The 16,525-nt window shown below is 45.2% G+C and overlaps 5 protein-coding genes across 5 annotated transcripts; 3 read left to right on the top strand and 2 right to left on the bottom strand.

Moving 5' to 3' along the window:
- Positions 1-602: 602 nt before the first annotated feature.
- Positions 603-2,060, bottom strand: AK88_00661 (uncharacterized protein; the record flags this gene model as incomplete). The annotated part of the gene is made up of 1 exon (XM_012478307.1): positions 603-2,060. One exon carries the CDS (start codon positions 2,058-2,060, stop codon positions 603-605), a length of 1,458 nt encoding a protein of 485 aa, XP_012333730.1.
- A 614-nt stretch (positions 2,061-2,674) lies between these two features.
- On the top strand, positions 2,675-4,622 carry AK88_00660 (uncharacterized protein; the record flags this gene model as incomplete). Its single annotated transcript, XM_012478306.1, has 7 exons — positions 2,675-2,750; positions 2,973-3,100; positions 3,320-3,396; positions 3,509-3,598; positions 3,755-3,839; positions 4,020-4,093; positions 4,208-4,622. 7 exons carry the CDS (start codon positions 2,675-2,677, stop codon positions 4,620-4,622), a joined length of 945 nt encoding a protein of 314 aa, XP_012333729.1.
- A 167-nt stretch (positions 4,623-4,789) lies between these two features.
- Positions 4,790-9,273, bottom strand: AK88_00659 (uncharacterized protein; the record flags this gene model as incomplete). Its single annotated transcript, XM_012478305.1, has 3 exons — positions 4,790-8,682; positions 8,787-9,093; positions 9,250-9,273. 3 exons carry the CDS (start codon positions 9,271-9,273, stop codon positions 4,790-4,792), a joined length of 4,224 nt encoding a protein of 1,407 aa, XP_012333728.1.
- A 1,143-nt stretch (positions 9,274-10,416) lies between these two features.
- Positions 10,417-11,302, top strand: AK88_00658 (uncharacterized protein; the record flags this gene model as incomplete). The annotated part of the gene is made up of 3 exons (XM_012478304.1): positions 10,417-10,603; positions 10,747-10,991; positions 11,144-11,302. The coding sequence occupies 3 exons, from the start codon at positions 10,417-10,419 to the stop codon at positions 11,300-11,302; spliced, it is 591 nt and encodes a 196-aa protein (XP_012333727.1).
- A 1,475-nt stretch (positions 11,303-12,777) lies between these two features.
- Positions 12,778-15,190, top strand: AK88_00657 (CAMK/CDPK protein kinase; the record flags this gene model as incomplete). The annotated part of the gene is made up of 5 exons (XM_012478303.1): positions 12,778-13,818; positions 13,974-14,465; positions 14,569-14,643; positions 14,819-14,917; positions 15,146-15,190. The coding sequence occupies 5 exons, from the start codon at positions 12,778-12,780 to the stop codon at positions 15,188-15,190; spliced, it is 1,752 nt and encodes a 583-aa protein (XP_012333726.1).
- Between the last annotated feature and the right edge of the window lie 1,335 nt (positions 15,191-16,525).

The following is a 16,525-nucleotide window of genomic DNA, read 5'->3' as shown; positions in this document are numbered from 1 at the left end:
TTTCTTTCTTTTTTTTTTTTTTTTTTTTTTTTTTTTTTTTTTTCCCCCATACCATTCTTCATGTACCAATTCCTGTGGCTACACAACCTTTTCATGCCAACTGCACTGCACATTTTCAAGTGCGCGTGGTGTGTCCACGCGCATAGATCGGAAGTTTTTTTGCCATCCGAAAGGACAACTCGAAAAAAAAAAAAAAAAAAAAAAAAAAATTTCAACCATATTATGCTTTTAAAATGGAAGATTAAACATAAAAAAAAAAAAGGAAACGCGAGTGAGCAGAGTAGATCATTCGGGTGAACTCATCAAGGGGGAAATTCCTCTTGGGGAAGTGAACAAGAACTGGTCAATCAGCTAGCTCACTGAACAGGTGGTGTACCTCGCCTGTTCTCCCGACCGTTATTACCTCGGGTGTGTGACGCAAAAGCTCACACTGCTTGTGATCGTGCGAATTAGGAATTTGCCGAGCTAGATGGGGGGGGCAAACCATGTGGCTGTCTTTCCCCAAATGAGGTGTAGTGTAGTGACGTAGAAAAACGTCATGACGTGGGACAAAAACTCCACAGTGCAAGTCGCGCGTGGGCCGCAGCAGAAGCGGGATAGAGCTAGTCGCAGGGCTCCTTCACAGTGGGATTAAGGGGGCATGTGTCAGGGGTGGTAGGTGGCGCATGCCGTCTGAGTGAATTGGCCAGCTGCACAATCGCGTCGCACTCCCGTATAAAGGAGTCGTTGTCGACAATGCATATGACGCTCTGCCTAGACTTTTTAATGCACTTGCCCAGCAAGTTTTTGCTTAAGGCATAAACCAAAGGTATGCCTTTCTCCTGACACTTGGAAATAATTTTATTCACTTGATCATCGAACACACCGTTCGTCATTGGTTCAATGTTCGGCGCCAGAAGAACCAACTTGGGGTTGTCAACACAAGCGTGTCTGTAGCACTCCCGGAGCCCCAAGTAGAATCTTTTTTTTTTTTTTTTCATTAAATACAGTTGCTCTTGCGATTTTGAAATTTTTTCCAAAAATGATTTTACCATATTGTTCAGCTCCTCCGTTATTACCTGATCGACATACTCATTAATGTACGTTTTTTTTTTCACCCTGCTTTCTTGTATGTAGTTCATAATTTTTTCGCTTCTGAGGATGGACTCTTTTATTTGGTCCCTGTTGGGGAAGTCACCGCTGCTACACTGTGTTGTTTGAGGCGGGACATTTAGATTGTCCGCCTTTGAGTGTACCTCAACGGGGGGGACCCTACCTGCGCCCTTCTTCCGAATTGATTCAGCTGGTCCACTCATTTGCACATCTCCCCGTTGAAACTTTCCTCCCCACAGGAGGAGAAATTTTTTCACGCGAGCGACTTCTTCACTTATTTGTGTTGCAACGTTTGTGGCTTCTTCCAAGTAGTGGCTATCGGATGAGTGACGTTTCTTTTCTTGCTCCCCTTTCAGTTGGCCCCACCTACAGGTAGCAGAGTCGGTGGGTCTCATAGCCTTTCTCCACTTGGCCTTTCGCGAAATAAACTTTATGTAGCCTTCTCTGGCATAGTTTGGTGATCCCTCCATTGGGGGAAGCGTCTTTTTGGGTCCCCTCATGGAATGTCCATTTTGAGTTGCCCCGAGCAAGTCCTTGTAAACACTTTCCTTTGCTTCCTTCTCGAGCAGGATAAGCTTCTTTCGTTTTGTTTTTTTTTTTTGTCTGAACTTTTTGGGTAAAAAATACACATTGCCTTTTTCCCGTTCTGTCCGAATCATTTCATTCATCTTTCGGAGCATCTTTTTTTTTTTTTCAAATTCATTTTTTTTTTTTCTTTTTTGGCTAATGAGCATATTCATTTGCTTTCTTTTTTTCATTTCCTTCCTTTTTTTTTTGTCACTCGTGAAGGTAATCTTCACAACTCTGTCTCCGATCTGGGTGTGTCTCTGTGTGGTGACGTTATATCTTTGGCTCATTTGGGTTTCCATTTTTTTGTGTACTACTTTGTTCTGAGAGGAGACTATCGGTCCCTCAGGCTGGTTGTTTCGTCTCCCCAAGTGGGGGATCTTCTCACCGTGAGGGTTCATCTGGACTGCAGGTCATTTCACCTTTGCGTTTTTTTTTTTCCTCTTTTGCTCAGGAAAGTGAGAAAAAAACAAATCACAAACCATCATGGGGAGAGGCACATATTGTCCCCTACAACTATGCACTTAAAACAGACAGGGGTGGGGTGGCGTCTGTTGCCTCCTACCAATTAGCGCTTCACTTCATGTCGCATCTAATTCTTTGGTTTCCCCGCACGGGGTTATCCCAATTGTATTTTCTTTGTGCCAAATACACGTTACCTTTTTTTGCGCTTATGTAGGGGGGGTGAGATCATCAGCTGACCTTTTGCCTTCAGCTCGGCAGATGTGGCCTCAGCGGCACACAAAGCGCAGGAAAAAGGAAACTCCCCTTTTTGTAAGGCGGCGGCTCCGTACACCGCGTGCAAGTGCGGAAAAGGACCATTTGGGGGGAGCGACGGAATTTTTTTTTTTTACGAACTTGACTGCCCACACAGAGTTGCCTTTATTATTCCTACTAATATATCCCCCCCGGTACGCAGAAAAAAAAAAAAAAAAAAAAAAAAGTGAAACCCCAATTGGATGCGCTATGCTCCGCAATAGTACACGGTAGAGTTTTCACCCCCCCCCTTTGAAGGATGAACCCTGGAAGTTACTTCCCCGCGGCGCCGCCGCCTCCTCCTCCCCTGTCATTCCAGGGCATCAATAGTTTATGTAAATAATATAAATGAGAATGCGCGAGAAGGGGGTTGGGCTTCTGTGCCATGTACCCAAGCGACAGTTGCGTCTGTTCTGCGATTGGCCCCAGTGGGAGTTCCCCGGACACACTTCTTTCGCCTTGTGTTATACGCCGCGTTGTCCTATACGGTGCGCGCCTCCAACGCACGCCTACTTTCAAGCTCTCCTTTTTTTTTTTTTCCCATTTACCCCTCCCAGACACAAGTGCGAGGACCAAATTCTTTTTAATCAAAAGCTCGTCAGACAAAAATATCTCCATTTCGCTAAACTTTAACATTTGGGCCACGACTCCAAAAAATGAACATAAGTTTGTTCCCGCTTTTACGGTTAGTTGCACGTGACACATGAGCGGCGAATGACTCACCTGGGGGGGAAGTGAAGCTGAACGGCTAGTGAATTCCAAGACTACTGCGGCACTGCACCGAGGGACCCCCTCATCATCGCTGCTAATGGAGAAAACGTTGTTAAAATGGCTCATCTGTTTTACCCTCCTTTTTGCCCATTTTTTTTCTCATTCATTTATCCTTTTTTCGCCCGTCCATCAGGAAAACGACTACGTGATACTGATCTTCTCCGTCAATGGGAGCTCCAAATTTTGCGGTTACGCCGTCATGCGGTCCATGTAATGTTTCCGCGGGGAGGCCGACCAGACGAACTGTCACCCGTCACACATGCACACCTTTATTTGTGCACACTTACACATTTACTTTGCACCCCTTTTTATCTTCCCCCAGGCCGGGCGAATCCAAAAACAGCAATGTCTATTTCTACTATGATGACAAAATATTTCGAGGACGGAACTTTGACATTCAGTGGATTCGAGTGTAAGAAGCGGGAGGGAAGCGACGGCAACGCCCACTCATAAAACCATCATCAAGAGTAGCCACCTATCCCGCGACATGCTTCAAAATAAACCACCACACAAAAGAACATCGCTCTGCTTATTGTCCGCTGCTCCCTACTCTTTCCTCCCCTCGTAGCGTCGATGTGTCCTTTCAAGAAGTGTCTCACTTAAAAAATAGCTTGAACGAAAATAAGCCAATCAAAGTTGGGCGGGATGGACAGGTGAGTTAAGTGGGCATGAAAAAGTATGAACAGGCAAGGTGAACTAGCCAAAAAAAAAAAAAAAAAAAAAAAAAATTGCACACAGGGTCAGGTGGAAAAATGCAGCCAGTGTGCTGGTACTAACATTACTACACCACACAGACGTACCTTTTTTTCTTCTTCTTTTTGTCCCTCTTACAGGAAATTGAACGAATGGCCGGCATAAAACTTTGCGAGGTGTTCGAAGCTAAATACCTGAGCATGGCTTCTTGCACGTAAAACTAAAAAATATATTACGCGCTTGAGGGGAGCCCCCCTGGTGCTCATTGTGGCACGCGTCAGCTCGCCTCTATATCTGCCCCTCTGCACGATTTCCCCCATTTTGTTAGGGACCAAGGTGCGCAAGAGGAGATACAATCAAATCAGGCAAATCATGCAAACCAGACGATCCAAGTGAACCAGGTGAATCAGGCAAATCAGACAAACCTGGCGAAACAGTCTAAACAAACGAGTAACACAGCGTATGAGACAAGCACGAACCTGCTATCGAGCAGCCCGCTCGGGACGGAGAAAAGGGACTGCGTGAAACTCTTCCCCCTGAGTAACAACTTAAACATAAACTACGGCACCTTCAAAAGGATGTATGCCGAGTCCCAGTACAACTTGGTCAACATATACAACCCCGCACTGCACGTCTTCCCGATCGATCTCACGAACATGAGTTACGACGAGTACATTGATTTGTACGAGTCGACGCAGCAGGTGTGGCAGCGGAAGATGCTCCAGTTGCGGTTAGGCGGTTAGCCCATTTTGCTGTCAATCGGTTTGGCTGTTCAGCGGCTCTGGTTTACTTGGGCCGCGTAACCACGCGAACGGACATGTGTATATGCAAAAACGCGTCCCTTTACGCCTTTACCACCCTCCGCAAGTGACTCTCCTTTTTTTTTTTTTTTTTTTTTTTTTGTGCCTTGCTACACTGCCCACCCTTTAACCGCCACATCGATTGTCTCATCACCACCCTCACTATGACGCACCAACCAGTGGTAGCACCCCTCGTGCACCTGAACCACCGTTGAATCCATGTGGCTAAACAGGTTATCCTGCAAACAACGTATAAAGGTATCACAAAAAAGAAACTTCTCTCCATCCAGGAGAAACAGATTCAAGGAGGGTATATAAATGTCGAATGTGAATGGACTGTCTACCAGGTGCACTTGTTCCTCAAAGGGGATCTTCTGATCTTTCAAATATTTTACAATCTCGTGTGTCCACATGTTATCACCATAACGGGAGCACTGGGTACTCCTACTCCTTTGTCTCTCTTTTCTCATTTGGCTAATCGATCGTGTATACAAGAGGGTGAGCTGTTTGTACTTGGAGCAAATCAGGTCGAATGAAAACAACCCCTGAATTCTAATCATATAAATAAGTTGCACCAATAGGAGACGCCAAAAGGGGGGGATATCTGCACCGTTTGCTAATTCATTGTTAATTTGATTCAACACGGGTGCTACGTCTTCCAGCAAAATTTTCTTCACGGAAACGGTGAGGAGGAGGTAGCTGATATGCACGGTGATGGAGTTGGACTGAGCACTAGGGTTGAAGTTAACGTAGCCACTCACTTCGTAATCTACGTCGAAGTTGGCTCCCCTGTCCATGTGTACGCAACTGCTCCAAGACGCCTGAATGCTTCCCAGTAGGTTTTCTACTTGGTCACAGGGGCCGTACTTATGGACCCCCCTGGCGAGTCGCAACAGATCCTGCGCAGAGCATCCCGCTCCCCCCCTGTGGAATACAAAATCTGCGTAACACAGGTAGTCGGCTCGGGTGGGAAAAGGGTCCTCCAAGGCATCACTACATCTGCCCCTACTTATCATGTTCAGGTAAAAGAATTCATACCTTCTAATCAGCTCTTTAGATTGGACTTTCATTTTTTGACTCTCCCCATGTTCGTTAAATAATTTTCTAATTTGTGCAAAGTCGTTAAAATTGATGATGGTAGTGTGATGGTCAGTCGTTTCTGTCGCTGATTCGTCCCTCGAGCTGGTATGTTCTGTGGGGTCCTTAGCAAGGGCGTACTTCACAACTGCGTCTTTTCCCTTCCATTTCAGGTAGTCGTTTAGCGCCGACAGGAAGGTGCTTATGAATAGGTCGATTATGTCCTCCTGTTGGAGGTGGCAAAATGTTAGGTTGATCAGGCAGTCCACGTTGTACCCTTCGTTCGCTCCTCCCGCGTCCTCCACGTTTACCTTGTTTACCACGTTTACTTCATTCTTTGTGTCTCCCCCTTGCACGCCCAGACCGCGCCGGATGGCCGACATCACCTTCGCCCTACAAATACCGACGATCTGCTGTCTGCGCCTCTCGAACGCCTCTTCTGAGGAGAGGTATCCCGCCGCCGCGTCACCCGCAGCGTCGTCCCCCTCCCGGACGCACCTCCTGTCCCGGGCACTTATCTGACTGTACTTGAAGCTTTTAAACATTCGATAAAAAAAAAAATGGTGATATGTACAGAGGGGCCATGAGTTCTCTTCGAATAATCTCAAGAAGAAATGTATAAAGTGGGAACCTTTTAGTTCAAAGTAGAGCAAGTGGTCGATGAGGGTGAGTAGGAGCAAATCGCCAAAGCGCTTCACGGCGGCGTACTCCTCTGGGTGCTTCTGTGCGTAGGTTTGCAGCACTCGGGTGGGGATCCCGAACTTGTCCTTTGTGAAGGAGCGGACAGACAATGCGTCGCCAAATGGGAACTCCTCCTCAAAGAGACTACTGCCGCTGCCTGTGCCGCTACGTCCACTCTGATCACTCTCGTGTGCCCCCGCCTTCCCCGCACCGCCAAAGCTGCTTTCCACACCGCCCAATATATTTGTTGCCTTTTCCCCGCCTTCGCTAACAGAGTTATTAATGCAGTCGAAAATGTTTAGGGGGCTGTGGCCGGTCCTCATGGCTGAGAAAAATTTGCTCACAAAGAGTAGGAACAATTTTGCTAGCTGCTTGTTCATCATGAGGATGATGTTATGATCAAAGTACTTGTCGTAGCGGAGCTTCTCTCCCACTTGCATCTTCTCGATCACCGTTCTGTACAGCATGTATTCGCAAATGGAGTGGTACTCACTGCCTCGGTTGGCGTAGGTATATGTCCTACCGCCACGTCTTATATAGTCCAGACGGGGGGCGCTCAAGTGGAAGAGGCCGTCCATCTTGTCGCCCCCGCGAGTTAACCCAATTTCGTCCTCGTCACACTTGTCCGTTGCACAGATGGGCGCAAAGAAGGAAAGCATTTTTTTCTTCACTTCGTCGTAGGCAAGGGTGGGTCCCCCCAAAGGTACGGAAATGTCATCATGCCAAGTCCCCCCCCAATAATCCCTTCTTCTTGAATGCCCATTATTCACCCCATTTTTGTAAAAATTATATTGTCTGAGTGTGTGCAAAACCATGACGATATCACTAAATGATCCATGTACTCCAACTTTTACAAAAATATTTTTTATAAGAACATCGAAACCGTTAATGAGAGATTTATCTTGTTTTAAAAAGTAAAACAACTTGGCCAAAATTTTTTTCAAAATTTTCACATTAAAAGAGTTCAAATTTTGCCTGTACATGTTCAGAATATATTTTTGCACAAAAGGACATTTGCAAAAAATGTCTGTGTAGTAGGTCATCTTGTCTGCAATGAGAAAATTGTCCAATGACTTCATTTGAATAATTGAGTAATGTTTAAAAAATATTTGCAGTATGCTGGTGACGGAAGGATGTTCTCCTATTTTCAACAATTTTACCTGTTTGAGGTAAGTAAAAAATTGTTCCTCGTTTAGCACCTTCACTTTGCTTTTCATTTTATCCACCATAAAGTGTATGAAGTTGTCCCTAAACATGCTGCTCAGGAAGTTGTTCCAGAGGGTGTCTGTTCCTAAAGGTTCCTTCGAGATCAGCACTCTTTTCATGACTTCGTTTGTGAAGGCTGTGTAGATGTCTCTGTACAGTATGAGGTCTCTGTCCGTCACTTGGCCCACTTCCCCCACTTGGGCCAATTCCCCCAATTGGGCGCCCTTCACCTGATATGTGTGGAGGAGAGGAGGGTCGCCCCTTCCCAACGTGGGTCCTCCATCGCGATCCTCCGGGGCATGGAACATGTCTCCTCCTTCTCCCAAGAGGGGATTGCTCCTACATAAAGACTTGCTTTCAGAATGGCTCTGCGGAGCAGGTGGGGGAGAACAAGTGTGATCCATCTTCCCCTGGTTTATTACAATATCATCAAAGCTACTAAACACGTAGTGGTCCTTTTCATTTTTATTTATTCTAAGTAGGTTGCCCAGGAATATATCTAACTCGTTCTGTATTTTCTTCAGCACCTCCTTCTCCCGTTCACATGGGGAGTGATTATCCATGGTGTGTGTAGCCTCCTCGGGGGAATTATCCCCTTGTCTACCAACTACCATACCTGATCGATCTCCCCTATGCCGGATAACGCCACGTAAATACAGGCGCTTCAAGTAAAGATTCACATAACGAATGAGGAGCATCATTTGCTCCACGTTCATGCGGTGCTTCTTCATTTCGATACACCTGTGCATTTTGCTGAAGGAGTGATTCATTTGAACATAAAAGAGGTGGAAGTAGAGGAGGTACTTCAAATTGTTGAGGGGGTCCCGCTTAGTATTACAAATATACTTGTCACATAGGAGAACCACGTCTTTGTAATTCTGCTTGGTCTTTCTTAAGTGGTACAGGACATATAACATTTTGATCACATCGCCCATGTCTTCATTCACTTTGGAGTCGCACTCGTGGAACATTTCCGCTTCACATTTGGTTAGCTTGCGCTTCAGTTGGTCCACCAGCCGGTTTGCCTCATCGTCCATCCCTGCAGGGGGGGGAGCAAAGAATGGGTCACCGAATGGGTACACAAAATGGGGTCACCTGGCCGAAAGGGCAACCCCGCCCGGCAACGCTCTCAGGAGCACTTACCGATGTAGTACAGGAACACGATTTGCCTGCACAGCAGAGAAGGGTAGACGAGCGAGTTCCTATTCACAATACTTTTTAACTGAGTGAAGCACCTGTCCTGCTTGAGGGCAGTTAAGAAGTGCTCCCACACCTCCGTCTCATTAAACCTAGACGGAATGATGTGGTAAATATTCCTGAGTAACCCCAGGTATCTGTTTTTCCTCTTCGGATCCGCGGTATTCTCATGGTAGCTGCTGATGTAGCTTTTTACTTTTTTTAGCTTGCCCTCCGATGACTTGGCCACTAGGGAATGTATCCCTCTGGCAACCTGCAAAAATGTGGGAGGTGTCTAATAGTGTGGTTGGTGTCGGCAGGGTAGAGGTCAGATGATCGGTGCGAACCACACACCAACGTGTAATGCACCAGCGCGTTTTGAAAACTGACGCCGAAGCGAAGGGCCCTCCCTATGCCGCTCTATACGAACCTGAATCCGCATTACTCCCTTCATGGTGGGAAGTCACACCTCCGCGGCTGCAATTCTACTTAAGCCCGTCCTGGAGCGGTTACGCTCGTCCATCTAAAACGACTTGCTCTGCACCGCTCGCTCCGTGTTACATTCCTGTCCACCGCCACGTGGCCACCTCCCCTTTCCAGAGGTCGAAAATTTTCTTCAAATGGGGGATAAGTGGCTCAGTTCCCCTGGTTGTATATCTTCCTTTTTATATTGCTTCTCCCACGGGGACAGTGTAAGGGGGTATCCAATTTGGCAAAAGAGATAACTCCCTTAATGTTTCGGTGCTTTTATTTGGTTAGCCACTGGTGTGTTCGTGTATGCAAAAGTGCTGGTGTTGCAGTGTACAGCATCTTCCGCAAAAAAGAAAAAAAGAAATGAAAAAACGAAAAAAGAAAAGAAAATGAACAAACAAATAAACAAACAAACGAACGAATGAACAATGGAACAAACGACAAACAAATGAATGAATGACACAGATAGGGACGGGTACGGATGATTCAGGCGCTAACACCATGGGATGTACCTCCGCTTAAGGATTTCGAGCCAAATGTGGTAGCTCCAAACGCGGCTGCTAATTTTGCCGTCACTTGCCCCGTTTAACCATGTGCGGAACTAATGACCAACGGGGGAACCTTTTTTTTCCCTTTTTTGTTTTTTCCGCCCCCTACCCCATTTTCAAAAAGTGCAACAGGGAAAATGTTCTCACTCAAGTGAATAAACAGATACATACGTAGATTAACTTATTGGTTGATTTTTTTTTTTTTTTTTTTTTTTTTGTGCCAACAGCCGCCGGCCCTCCTCGTTGAGAACTTTCCTCCCATTTTAAATTCCCTTTTATATGTGTCGTACCAACGAGGAAGTGTCCTCTTCGTTACCCTCGCCTCCTCATGCACACCCTGCGACAAGCTGATATAGGAAGAACACGAAAAAAAAACAGGGACCTACTTCCTGGCAGAAGAAATGCAAAAGGGACAGGAAAGAGGAGGAGGGAAAATGCGTATACCACTCATCTGAGAAGTGGCAGGAAAGTAACCCCCCCCACACAGAGAGGCTATTCAGTAGGATGAAAGTGACGCAGCACAACCTCATGGTAGAATCAGAGAGCAGCATGATAGAACCCCAAGAGGAGGAACAACAATGCGGGTTGTCACTTTCGTGCTGCTTTTTTGTCTAGTAAGACTCAGCCTAACGACGGAGGCGTACCTTAGCAACCGCGTGGTCAAAGCGAATTATAACCTGTACGCAGTGAGGAAGAAAAACAAAAAAAAAATCCCCAAGATGATTCACATTACTGTGAGCGCTGACAATGAAATAGGAACAAAAGGTTCGCCATCACCAATATAACAAATGTGTGTGTGTGTGCGCGGTGTTAATGTAAAAAGAGACTGCTTTATATAATTCCCCTTTTCTCCACCTCTGCCCCTCCCCCCACTTGTGAACTTTTATCTTATCACCATTCACCCTCAGGAGACATAAAAAAGGTGAAGCTCTCGCACGCCTTCAACTACATCATACCGCAGAAATTGGGTTACAGAAGCACCATTGATGAGCTGGTCGAAAAAGAGAAGACTGAAAATACGCTCAAGTACATTGATGAAATTAAAAGGAGTTTTCTGTGGACGTACAAAAAGAAGCTTGACGGCTTTAACGTTCCCTTCCAGTTCGCTGAAGGGAAAAAGATCCTCGTTACCCAAGACCATATCCTTCATTATGTAAGGCGTGTGAGTGCACGTACGCACATAAGGGACATGTTTACATGTGTAGTACTTCATTTGTGTGTGTTGTGTAGTCCTCACCACTGTACTCAGTGTTGACGTTTCTGTGCAGAGGAGAAACATCGCCCTAACCGCCCCCCTTACCGCAGCTCCTAACGCGAGGGTTAATCCGCGAAAACGACGACGTGTACGATAAGATAAAAAGCAAAAAGGTGAATATCGACGACGTTGGAAGTTACCCGATGAAGTACACCTTTATGAACAATCTGCACATCGAACTCACTGTTCACGTGATGAGGGTCAAGTGAGCAGAGGATCCTTTCCTGCCAGGCGGACACATCCAGGCATACATGCAGGAGTATGCTTAAAGAGAAAAAAAAAAGGAGAATTTCCCCAACAGAAATGATCACTCAGCCATAATAATGTTACACATTTACGATATAACGTAAGGACAACCAACAGTTGCGCACACGAACATTCGCGTCTTGTAGCACTCCCTTTTGTGCAAAACAGAGGCAGCTACGTTTTTCCCCCCACACACATAGGAGTTGTCGTCTGACCGAAATGTCAGTAGCACCAGGGAGGACAACCCCCATTTTGCCACTGTTCACTTTGTTAAGGCATGGAAGACGCGCTCAGATAATTCGAGCTTCTATCAACACAAAGAGACAATTCCTTTTGCTTAACGTAGTTAACAAACGCAATTTGAATTTCCCACGGTGAAGCTTACTTAAAAGGTGAAGTAACATAGTCTACAGTTTGTATTCCCCCGAAATGCTGCTCAGTGGAACAGGATTTGCCACGTCGATGGGTTTTCGTGCGATTGTGCTATAAAACGCCTGAACGGGTCATAATTTGCCGAGCCATAGATATAATTAGGTATAATTTGGCACAATTTTTTTTTTTTAACTATACATGTATGCAACAATGGCTAGCTAGCTAAATAGCTAGTTTTTTTTGTTTTTTTTCTAGACTATTTCTCCCCTTTCGAGCTACTTCCCCAGTTGTATGGAGCGTTTTTCAGTTGTTCACCTGAACAGTTTTTTTTTTTTTTTTTTTTTTTTTAACAAAACGGTCAGGTGAAAACTACGCTTCTTTTCCCCCACGTTGCTTCCAGACAACGGTTGGTAACATTTTTTGCGTAAATTTCTTAAGACACGTATAATTTTTAAATGATTAAAAAATTTGCTCGTTTGTATTTAAGTCAAATTGTGCGTTTTGCTGAAAGACAGCAGTTTTTTTCTTTTATTCCCACCAATCTGAGTTTAATTTTATGCTCTTTTTCGTGTTTTAATTTTTTATTTTTCGCTACAGATCTTGTTCCTACTTTTTTTTTTTTTTTTTTTTTTTTGTTCACACGTCCTTGAAAAGTCAAAGGGGTGCAGTGCACGAGTCATTTGTATATCCCGACAAGTACACAAAAGTGGGGCTCATTTTTTTATTCTTTTTTTTTTACAAAAATAGGCATCTTGCTAAGTGGTGGTATGCTTTTTTGAGTAATTTGTGTGCCCCTGAGTATATCCTTGGCGGTGTCTTTTTTTTCCCGTTCTGGTGTAAGTTCTCGTTCGTTATAGCGCCCTTAGTTCTATTCACAGCGGCATCAGAGTGTAAGCAGTAGTATGAGTAGTAGTGGCAGGCGCTTTTAATTTTTTTCCATAGCGAGCAGACGTGGTGGAGTAGTGCGTCATACCTTTGTGCTCCTACCTCTAGGTGCTTACATTTTTTTTTTACGATTGTGGACCCACTTTTTGTGTGGTTCGTTCCTTGAGCTATCGCCACAAAGATGAGCACCGTGTGCGCGCACAGAAGCAGACCGAGCAGACCCGTGTCCAATGCAACCATCAAGAACAAGATGAAGAGGTCGACGGAGACCCTGAGGAAGAAAAAGGGGTCTACAAACAAGTCCTTCAAGTACAGCAAAAATAATACCGCGTACTGCGAGGGAAGCAGAATTGCTAGCAAGAAAGGGAAGCAGGAGGAGGAGTCACTAAAGTGTAAGAGGTCAAAATTGGGAGAAAGGGGATTAACTAAGAGTATGAAAAAAGGCAAAGATGGCAACGCGCATGACAATTCGCAGGAGAGTCAGCACGAGAATGTGCATGCACATCACGCAGAAAAACCAGACAATAGTGAAAATTTTAAATTCTCCAGGAAGGGGTTCATTTTAAGCTTTACAGGAAATATGCAGGACTTTTACAACCTCTCCGAAGAACCCCTAGGTAAGGGAACCTACGGATCCGTTTACAAAGCGACAGACAAACTCCTCAAAATTCAAAGAGCTGTGAAAGTGGTGTCCAAGAAAAAGTTAAAGAATGTACACAGATTCAGACAGGAAATAGACATCATGAAAAATTTAGATCATCCTAATGTGATAAAGTTGCTGGAAACGTTTGAAGATAGCAAGCAGATTTACTTGGTGATGGAGTTATGTACAGGTGGAGAGTTGTTTGATCGAATTGTAAAAAAAGGACCCTTCTCTGAAATGTACACTTCCTTTATCATGAAACAGATTTTTTCCGTTCTTAACTACCTGCACATTAGGAATATATGTCACCGAGATGTGAAGCCGGAGAATTTTTTATTTTTCGATAAGAGCCCAGAATCGCTAATCAAGGTGATTGACTTTGGCTTGGCTTCCTACTTCAGTGACACGAACTCAGAGATGAAGACGAAGGCTGGGACCCCCTACTACGTCGCGCCGGAGGTGCTAGGTGGCTGCTACGACTACAAGTGCGACTTGTGGTCTGCCGGCGTGCTGTTCTACATCCTGCTGTGCGGGTACCCTCCCTTCTACGGCGAGAGCGACCACGAGATACTCATCAGGGTGAGCGCCGAGCGGTTATGCAGCATTGAGCGGTTGTGGAGCATTCAGCGATTATGAAGCGGGGGATGGCTTTGTACCCACTTGATTGGTGTGGTGAATTGGGGCGATTTCTGATTTTTTATGTCTGCCCGATTTTTTTATGTCTGCCCCCACAGGTGAAAAGCGGTAAATTCAACTTCAAGGGCAAGGAGTGGAGCGACGTGACGGAGGAGGCCAGAGACCTCATCAAGCGCTGCCTAACCATGGATCCGCAAAAAAGGACAACTGCCAGTGAAGCCCTGAAGCATCCCTGGTTCAAGAAGAAGCCGAGCAATTTCAACTTAGAATTTAAAATGGACATACATGTACTGGAAAACTTCAAGAATTATGCCCTCATGCTACGTTTTCAAAAGCTAGCCATGACGATTATTGCTCAACAGAGTAACGACTACGACGTGCAGCAGCTGAAGGCGGCATTTCTACACCTGGATGAAGAAGGGAAGGGGAACATAACAAAGGGGCAGCTGCGGAAGGGTTTGGAAAAGAGCAACTTGATGTTGCCCCCGAATTTTGACTTACTCCTGGACCAGATAGACAGCGATGGAAATGGAAACATTGAGTACACGGAATTTTTGGCGGCTGCGATTGACAGGAGACAGTTGTCCAAGGTGAGTAAAGAATCGGTTGTTTCAGACGACTGGCGTGTTCCTCTGTAGGTCTCCCTTTCCCCATCACACTTTTTTTCCTTCCCTCTTCTTTCCCCTCTTGCAGAAGCTCATTTACTGCGCCTTCCGCGTGTTCGATGTGGACAACGACGGGGAGATTACCACCGCGGAGCTAGCTCATGTATAAGCCTTCACCGGCACATTCTTGCACGGGAATGTACCCCGACGGTGCATACACGCAGATGTGTAGCAATGTACATAGCAGCATAGGAGAACATTTGAATTTTTTCCCTTCATTTATTTCACCCTTCTTCGTCCCCGTTTTGTCACCAATCTGTGCCGCCTTCCCACTTCAGATCCTTTTCAACGGAAACAGAAGAGGAAACATCACAGAGAGAGACGTCAACCAAGTTAAGAAAATGATCAATGAGGTGGACAAAAATGGCGACGGCAAGGTAATGAAGCGGGTGTAGCGGTGGTGTAGCGCGTGCATCGCGTGCAGCGGAGGGTGAACAAAAGACAAGCAAACATATATGCCTGTGTCCAGTTGCTATCTTCGCCATGTGGAGAGCAAGCCGGCCTGTGGTCAAAACACATGTCTACGCGTATGTTGAGCAGGAGTGTCTTTTTCGTCCCTCCCCGCTTCAATTCTTTTTTTTTTTTTTTATTTCCCCCTTTGGTAGATCGACTTTTACGAGTTTTCCGAAATGATGAAGTTGAAGTTTTAGCCTCGGGGGGTTAGCGGCCATTTATATCTCCAAGCATCATACACACAATGGGGAAGGAAAGAAAGCGAAGCGACATATTTGAGGGCAGACGAGACAGTGCAACCATTTAGGGATGGGTCGCTTTTTGTGCTTTTTCATACGCGTGTTCATATCCCTTTGGCCTCTTTAATTTTTTCCCATTTTTTAATTTTTTCAATTTTTCGAATTTTTCAATTTGCGGCTTCCCACATATTTGCTGCCGCTTTTTCCGCGGATGATTTAAATTTGCTTTAAGTGCCGTTTGAGTATTCATTTTGTTTTATTTTTTATTTTTTATTTTTAATTTTTTTTTTTTGGAGTCTTACTTTGAATGCCCCACTCTTTGCGCAATAATTTAACTGTGTCCGCTTGAGCGGTCCGACAAAAACTTTGTTTGACTGCACGTTATGCACGTAGTACTACTCGGCGCCACACAAAAAAAAAGGAGGGGCAGACTGCACGTGTGAGTAATATACATGCTAATGGGGGTCTTTTCCTACCGAGTAAACTTACTTTCCCAAGAGGAGGGGAACACTATTACAGATTTGTGCGGAGACGAGGGATGGACTAGGCGTCTTTTCACATATGAGCACTAAGTGGGGAATCCTGGTTCGTGTCATTCCCCCCTCCTTCATTTCGGAATATTAGAGTAGGGAATAAAGTACTGTTTGTCTGTCCCCCTTATACATGCGGGACATATATACAAACATGATCGATCAGGACACCTCTGTACATGTGAGGGTAATATTTGTATAATTTGTTTTTCCCTTTACTATGCCCAGACGAGAGGGTAAGTAATTCTTTTCACGTCATGGGATCCCACTTGGAAATGGGACCTACACCAGTTTGCAGTCATTCATATTTCTGCTGGTATGTGTTGACTAGTGGGGGGGACATCTGTTTTGTCCACATCTCCACAGCGAGAGTTATTCGGGGGTTCCCAAAAAGGGAAAGAACAAGAGAGAGACAGAGAAGGTGATAACCAAGTTGTGAATGCACGGCAAAAGAGCAACATCATGGCCAGAAGGTGGGAGATTTTGGGGGGGGGGGCAGCCAGTCCATTCTGCAACCACTTGGCAAAGAGACATTGTTATGCTTATAAGCGCGTCGCGGCACAGCGGGGAAGAAGTTGCGCTAAAAAATGCTTTACATACAAATGTATGCCGTTAAAAAAAAAAAAAAAATATATATATATATATATATATCAATATATAATATATATTTATGTACATGTACTTGCAGAGAATAACTCGTTGTTGCCAAGTGTAGAGAGGTCGCGTTTTGCGTCACGGCTCCATAGGAGCGGCACGCATACTC

Source organism: Plasmodium fragile, assembly GCF_000956335.1.
Source record: "Plasmodium fragile strain nilgiri unplaced genomic scaffold supercont1.5, whole genome shotgun sequence".
Taxonomy (NCBI): Eukaryota; Apicomplexa; class Aconoidasida; order Haemosporida; family Plasmodiidae; genus Plasmodium; species Plasmodium fragile.
This window is presented reverse-complemented; position numbering and strand designations above follow the sequence as displayed.